General features: G+C 53.2%; 1 protein-coding gene across 1 annotated transcript; it reads left to right on the forward strand.

The window, feature by feature from the left end:
- Positions 1-6,341: 6,341 nt before the first annotated feature.
- TCIM (transcriptional and immune response regulator) lies at positions 6,342-7,464 on the forward strand. The gene has a single exon (XM_013952854.2). The coding sequence runs from the start codon at positions 6,382-6,384 to the stop codon at positions 6,700-6,702; it is 321 nt and encodes a 106-aa protein (XP_013808308.1). The 5' UTR covers positions 6,342-6,381; the 3' UTR covers positions 6,703-7,464.
- Positions 7,465-7,677: the final 213 nt, after the last annotated feature.

Genomic DNA, 7,677 nt, shown 5'->3' on the forward strand with positions numbered 1-7,677 from the left:
AGACCCGCAAGGACGAGGCCATGGGGCTCCCCTGCGGCCAGCGCGGCGGCGGGAGGACGAGCGCGGCCACCGCTTTCCTGGCGGGTGCCAAGTGAAAGCTGTCAGGGTGTGAGAGAGGGTGACGGGGAGCCAGACACCATCTGTTTTCTCCAGGGGACTCTTGTTACTACAGCAATGAAATACAAGGCTGATAACACCATAATTTCAGCCTAATCTCCCGCATGATTCACATATCAGTTGATTCCCTGATGAATCTCTGCACCGCATGGCCGGGTGTTTTCCTCCGCTCTGATTAGCTTTCTCCACTCGGCTCTTCCTGAGCCCTGTGCATATTGCTGTCATATACACACTGCTCTTCCACAAATCACACCCCAACGGCGGCTACCACGCTCGTGCGCCTGCTTTGCTTTGCCACAAGATTAAGAAACTGAAAACAAAAATTCCAGGTTTCCCGCTACAGCTTCCCTCTGCGACCTTGGCCAATGCGTCTAACAGCCCACAGCCCGGCTCCCCTCTCCCTGCGGCGAGGCGAACGCGGCTTCCCTCCTCACCGGGGAACTGCTGCTTTAATTTGTTTCTGAACAGATCACAAACCAGCGCTGCGTTTTGCAAGCCGGAATTGGGAAATACCTCCAAAATGGCAGCGGCGCTGCTCATGCTTCAGAGCTGGGCAATGGCCTTATTGCCGCACACCGCAGCACCCGGACGGGGCAAGCGAGCAGCACATTGCGGGTCAAAACTGACTGCAGGCTGAATGCAGAGGATGAAGGATGCTTGCCATTTTAATTAACTATCTTCCATCACCGCGTGACTAAACAGTCGGTTTTTGGGGCGCTACCCCGCTGCTGGCTCGCTGACACACTCAACTGCTCGCAACGCTGCAGGGTTCGGGAGAAGTCCCTCGAGCTCTGCTTCGTGTCGCAGAGCCTGGCAGACCACCAGCCCCAACCTCTGGGGAAGGAAAGTGCTGTCAAGCTCAGAATCTGGTCTGGATCATCCCAGGCCCTTCGCAGACAGCTCAGACCGGCTAACGGTCCCGGGGACCGCCGCACCTCGCCGCCGGTCCGCCTCCATCCTGACAACTCTCGGGATGCGCTACGGGAGGTAGCACCACGGCGTTGGGAAGGGGACCCTCCTGCTCCAGAGCCTTCAGGAGGCACTAGAGGAGGCTGACCCACGGCGTTTGGGGAGGCCGAGTGCTCGGCTCCAGCCCCGGCCCCATCCCCGTCCCGGCTGCAGCCTTTGCGGCTCCGAGGAGCGCGGGCGGCACCGCGGGCTCCCGGCGCTGGGAGCACAAAGGCGCACGTCCTGTCTGCCGCGGAGGAAGCGGCTCCGCAGACACGAGAGACCCCGGCGAGGGGCGCTGGAGACGCGGTCCGTGCGCCTGGCGCGCTCGCACGCGGGCTGGGCTGCAGCCCGCGCCCCGGCCCCGGGCAGGATTTCCCGCGAGCCCGTCCCCGCGGCGCAGACAATGCGCTGCCCGACAGCCGGAGCCGTCCTGCCCTCGCCCCTGCCGGCGAGGAGCACTCGGGGACCTGCAGGAAGAGCAAACAGGAAATTCGGCACAGAAAGAAAAAGTTTATTCATCCTGGGAAGTCTAAACTTTCGTTACCAGGCTCAGACTCTCCGGCTTGGGAGGAAGATGCTGAAGGCAGTGCATTAAGTGTATCGTATTCCGCTCCCGTGCAAAGAGCGGTGCCTTGTCAGCAAGTCTGCAAACGGGGCGGCACCGCACCAGGGCGGCACCGCAGCCAGCACACAGGGCCAGGAAACCTCCTGCAACGCGAAAGTCCCCGTGGCCTCCTTACGCAGCCTCCCGTCGCCCCCGAACGCCCTGGGGACGAGCATTTCACTCCAAAAGTCCTTTTGGCCTCGGCTTAGCTTTGCTGCGCGCAGGGTTGCTCTTTAAGGGTACTGGCTTTAAAAAGTGCCAGAAGTTTCTGTTTCCGATAAGCTTCTCTACTTGGAAACCCGGCGTGATTTACTTACTGTAACTGACTATTCGTTATGTCCCGCGCTGCGTTATTAACTCAGCGACTGTACATTTAGCAGAGGATTTATGGGAAGCGAGGAGACATTAATAACCGGTAATACCACAAACTTTACTCTTATATGGTCTCCGCGCACAGCACGACGGCGAGCTGCTGCGGCTACACAGCAGCGGTGCCACGGACCGGCAGCGGCGGCAGCGCCGGCTCACCCTGCCCGCGCGGGGCCGCGCTCCGCTGCACGGCCGCCGGCACCTGGCGTAGTCTGCATAGAAACGTATAAAGAAGCGTCTTGAACAGACATGGTGGCACATTTTTTCCCCATTAAAAACTTTTCAGCTGCAATTTAACCAGCTTAATCATGTCTTCCAAGGGCTGAAGAATGATAGTTTTTTTCCCTTATTTTTTAAGCAGGCAGCTGTGTGAGCAGATTTGTCTGTGGAAATTAACTGATTTTCTTTTTTAACTTTTCGGCAATTGAGTTGGAGCCGAACTACCATTAAAATCCATCACGTTCCACCACCCATCTAAACCTGAGACCACAAGACAAGTCACAGGGAACATGCGCAGCCAAGTTAATTTTTCACGTTTTCTAAGCAAAGAGCACCAGGCACAGCTTTGAGCTCTGGGGACAAACGCTCCCAGGCGCTCTATTAAAGAATCAACAACCAAAAAAAAGCCCACGAGAAACCAGGTGGAGCCTGTGCTGTAAAAAAGAGCCAAAACTGCAACGCGCTGGCACCAGATGCCAGCCGCAGTAGGAGGGAGCTGGAAAGGTGGCCAGGTACGGCCATTCGCACGCCCTGGGTGTCTGACAAATTCCCGGGAATGTGGATTCCGCGAGGAACATGACGAACTGGTCCCTCTTTGCCCCTACAGAAATCTCACAGCTGTTTCTGCACTGCCAGGCACTAGATCTAGATCTCCAGATACATCTCCCTGGCGAGAGCAAGTGTACCGAGAGCTGTAGTTATCATTCCCGGGAAGGGAAGGATTCTCCAAGCGGCAAGGAAAGGGGGAGAAGCGAAGGCTGTAAGTGACTCAGATCTGGACCCCAGACCTGATCCTTCCTGAACCTCCCCCTCCGGCCACGGCTTGCTCTGACCGCCAGGCCTGGAGGATGCTTTAGCCCGTCCTAAATCACAGGAGCTTCAGCTTCGAAAGCTTCAAGGCCATGATCTGGGACAGGATGAACGTAGCTGGCAAGCGGCACCAGCAGTTGCTATAAAATGAGCCCTCTGCACCTTCCAGCCAAGAACAAACCTGCCCGTCCTCAGCCGGAGGAATTACGATAGCTGGCGCGTCACGAGCGAGCCCCGTTTCCGAAGCACGCTGCCCTTAGGGATGTGGCTAACCTAGTCTGCGGAGACGGTGAGCGCAGGAATTAGGAGCCTTCTATCAATGTGTGAAACAGAGCGTTTATGTTTCAAGAGGCAATTACACACTAATAGGAGGAGCGCTGCGATAGAAATCGCATCTTGTCTAAAGACTCACCCCAACGCAAAACATGAATAATTCCTCCTAGGCGTCACTGGGAAAGCACTATGTAACGAATTATATAAACAAAAATCACTGGAAAAAAAACAGATGAGGCATGCTTTGTCCCTCAATCAGAACTGAACTCAACTAAATTTATACTGTGTGGGAAGAGACACTTATACTAAGGGGCAAAGACATTTGTTACTGTTCCGTGCAAGATGAGCTCGCAAGAAAATGCATGCTTGGTCTTGGCAGCTTTCTGATGTCTTACTCTTAAAGCATCAGCTTTATTTTTGGTTTCCATGGCACACACTTCTCTGAGCTTGTATCTTCCACAAATACTGCTAATTTATTCTATCAGCCATGTCTCTGTAAATACCTGCAGAATAAGTCCATGTGCAGTAAGAGCTGTAAGAGAATAGGCATATGTTAACATGCTTCAGCTCTAGTTTCTGACTAGGGGAAATCACACCTTGCAAAAGAAAGGCTCGTTTCTACAGCTAAGAGATCATTGCTGATCTCCTGGCACTATTTTTTGTTCTAAGTTGTTGGAAAGCGTACTTATCTGCCCAGTGAAGCAAAGTACATTTAGCATTTCAGCCAGACATTTTTAACACACAGGTTTTCCCCTCGCACAGGGCTTCAGGCAGCCCTTTGCCTCTGAGCAGGAGAGGAATAGCTATGAGGTTAGTCCTTCCTTCTCCTGCTCCCCTTCGTATTTCATTTTGATGAGGAGTCTATAAAACACGAGGCTCTTTCACAGGCAGAAACCCAGAAGCCAGCCACATCAAAAGATCCTATTTTCAGGACGGATTTACCAGCCCTGCAAACATTGGGCAAACACTGTTTGCAGCGTAATTCTCTCAGATTCAGCGAGACGACAGTAAAGTAAGAGATGGGTTTGTCTGGCAGCAGGAAAAACTCAAGGTTTTTCAAAAGTAGTTGTCTATGCACTAAATCATGTACTAGCTAACACATACAAAAGAGATTTGGACAAAAATGCAGTCGGTAACCTATACAATGAGAAGAATGCAGAACCGGTGGAAAAAACCTCCCGGCCCCGTGCAAGGAGAGCTCCTGCAGGTAACAATGGTGCCGAACAAGTCCCGGCAATGCAGCCGCGGGAAAACCAGCTGTTTCAGCAGGATGTTGGCTGAATAAAGGGTGCAAGGTTGAGACCAGGGTGTGCCTCGCACTTTTTTACGATTCCTGAAGTCCCAGATAGGAAAGTGGTGGAAGAGTTAAGTGCAGTCCGCTCCCTTGGCTCAAGATAAAGCCTGGCGAGCCCCAGGCGGCAGGAAGCACCCCGGCCCAGGCGCTGTCTCGGCGCGGGAGGCTGGCGGCTGCCGACCGCTCTGCCTCGCTGCGCTTACTGTTCAATAAGCAACACTGCTTGCATCGCAACCTGTCCTTTTCCGTGCTCGCACAAATACCGAGCACGTGGACTTTGTGTGCTCCTGCCTCCTCCACGACTTCACGCCTGGCTGCGGAAGAGGGCATTTGTGCTGCTCTCCTCATCACACCTCTCCTCTCCCCTCTGTCTGAAGGGACAGAAGCTTTCAAAGAGGAGAATAAGGAGCCACCAGCACAAGATGACATTACTATGGATCTGCTCTTTGCTGTAGTCATGTGTCACCTCCACGGGTCTCCTGCAAATATGGGAAAACCCCTGAGGGCCATTAGTTAAACTTCCTTGGGACAAGACCTGTCTGCGGGGTTCTTCAGCGAGAATGAGTAATAGGGGGATCGTGAACACAACTAGTAAACAACCAACCAATTTTCCAAAGTGCCTCAGCAGCATCCGGCTGCAGGGCAGCTGGGATATTACCTAAAATATTCTTAGCTCTGGCTCCCTGGCCTCCAGAGGCTGTGGAATCCGCTGGCCGTTCTGGGCCATATTTAACAGGGCTCAGCTCTCAGGCGTATCAGACACCTACAAACTTTTGCAGAAGTCTGCTTATTGGAAGGACACTGCTTAAATCCTTTGCTGAAGAGAAGCTGAAGCACGACCCCACCTATTACGCGATGTCAGGGACGTCACGTGGAATATCAGCACCAGGGCAGAGGTGTAAAACGTTGCCTTAATCAGCTCTATTTATAGGTGGTTCTGGGCTGGCTGAGCCACCTCTGCCCAGGCCAGCGGGAAGGGAGGCTCCGGCGGTCGGCGGCGCGGTGCAGAGTGCCCGGCGCTGGTCGGGGCGGAGGGGTTTGACCTGCCGCCCGGCTGAGAGCCCGGTGCAGCGACGCGGCAGCTGCAGGGCTCGACACCAGGGTGCTCCCCTCCGAGGACGCCCTGACCAGCTGCCCTTTGCAAACCCCTTGCCACCTAGGAAATGCGCTAAACAGCACCTGGGTTGTCCGGGAGGCAGCACAGGCGTCCCACACCCGGACCCGAGCAGCTTCGCTGTGCTTCTCTCCAACCGAGACGTAGCCGGGCACACGTCTGCCTGCCCCGGCTACCTGGCGAGCACTGCAATAGGCTGGTAAATGCCTCACCTGGACTTTCGACTTTTTATTACACGCAAGAGTCCGGTTTAGTTGGCAAGGCTTGCGGACACAGAGCTTTTCAGGGCATGGCGAAGGCTGTGTGCACAGCTCGAACTGCACCAGCTCAGAGTTGCACAAGGATGTTTGCAGCTGCGTGAAGCCTGTTCCGCACCAAGGCAAAGGAAAGCGTCCTGCTCACTGCAGAAACACAATCAGCTTTTCCTCTCGGCCGTATAACAGAGGAAAGTTGGCAGCTTAACTGTTAAACTCGCCTATGACTATTCAGCGTTGACATCAGCATGATCTCATCACTGTAACCTGAGCCCTCAGGCTCTCGCCCCAGACTGCCTTTAAATAGCAGCGCGCAGAGCCAGCACCGCACCATCCCTCCGACCAGCGCCGAAGGCGAACGCCAGAGCATCGACAGATGAAAGCAAAGAGGGGCGCGAAAACCTCAGCCATGTCCACATCCTTGCGAGTGAGCCCCTCGGTCCACGGCTACCGCTTCGACACAGCCCTGCGCAAGAAAGCCGCGGCCAACATCTTCGAAAGCATCAACCAAGAGTCGCTGCAGAAGCTCTTCAGGAACTCCGGAGACAAGAAGGCGGAGGAGAGAGCCAAGATAATCCTCGCCACTGATCAGGACTTGGAGGAGAAGACGAGAGCCCTGATGGCGCTGAAGCAGAGGAGGAAAGACAAACTCCTCCAGTTCCTGAAATTTCGGAAATATTCCATCAAGGTTCGCTGAACTAGCAAAGGAACAGCAATACAAGGGAATATTTCAGAAGCAGACTGTTCGCGACATCCTACGAAACGTGGCGTTTCCCACTGCCTTGCAAGCCACCGGCAGGACAAGCGGACCTGACGGACTGGCCGAGGGATTTCTGACCCGGAGCGCACCCGGCACCGGCAGCGGGCACGCGGCGCCGCCCCGCCGGGGGACACAGCCGGCAGCGGGGGTCCCGGCATCTGTCCCGGACCGCCCAGGCGGCACCACGGGCACGGCGGCTCCGCGCCCCGCGACACCAGGACTCCTTAAGAACTTGTTTACTGACTTCATCTGTTTGCTCTGTCTTTTTAAACCGGTTTACTTAGAATTTAAAAACTTTCTAAGCCTCGCTGTTTTTTGCTAGGATGAAGGATTCTGAAGTTTGATCAGCTATTGATCATCTATAATTCTGCATTTGTTAAAATGCGTTTAAATGCACCATATGGGTGCAGTAAGTTCAGCCTTCAGGGAATGCATTTGCTCTGGAGGCACACTACATACCTGTATCTTTTCTTTCTCAAGCAGTATGTGTACAGTATAAATCATTTGCACAAAAGCAATAATAATGACATTTTTCCCTGAATTTACTGTGAAGTTCCTTAATATTTTGTTCACTTCCCATTAACACTAAATATCATAATTCCAGTTCTTATTTGTATAGATTACAATAGATATTAGAAAAGTATTCCATGGTAATATTTTATGACAATGCTATTATTATACCAACTATAATTTATTGCATATGGCAATCTGAAAGTTTAATAAATTATAAAAGTAATATAAATTTTCTTGTCTGAAATGTTCAGTTCTCCTGGAGGAGTGGGGTCATGCTTTCCTGGTCATTTCACATGGGTTCTATCTGAAGAACAGACCACCTAGCACCTCTCCTTAATTACCAGGAATGCCAACATGGAAATATATTCCTAGGGTCTACAGTAACACCTGGTTTCCCTG

Source organism: Apteryx mantelli, chromosome 29 (assembly GCF_036417845.1).
Source record: "Apteryx mantelli isolate bAptMan1 chromosome 29, bAptMan1.hap1, whole genome shotgun sequence".
Lineage (NCBI taxonomy): Eukaryota > Metazoa > Chordata > Aves > Apterygiformes > Apterygidae > Apteryx > Apteryx mantelli.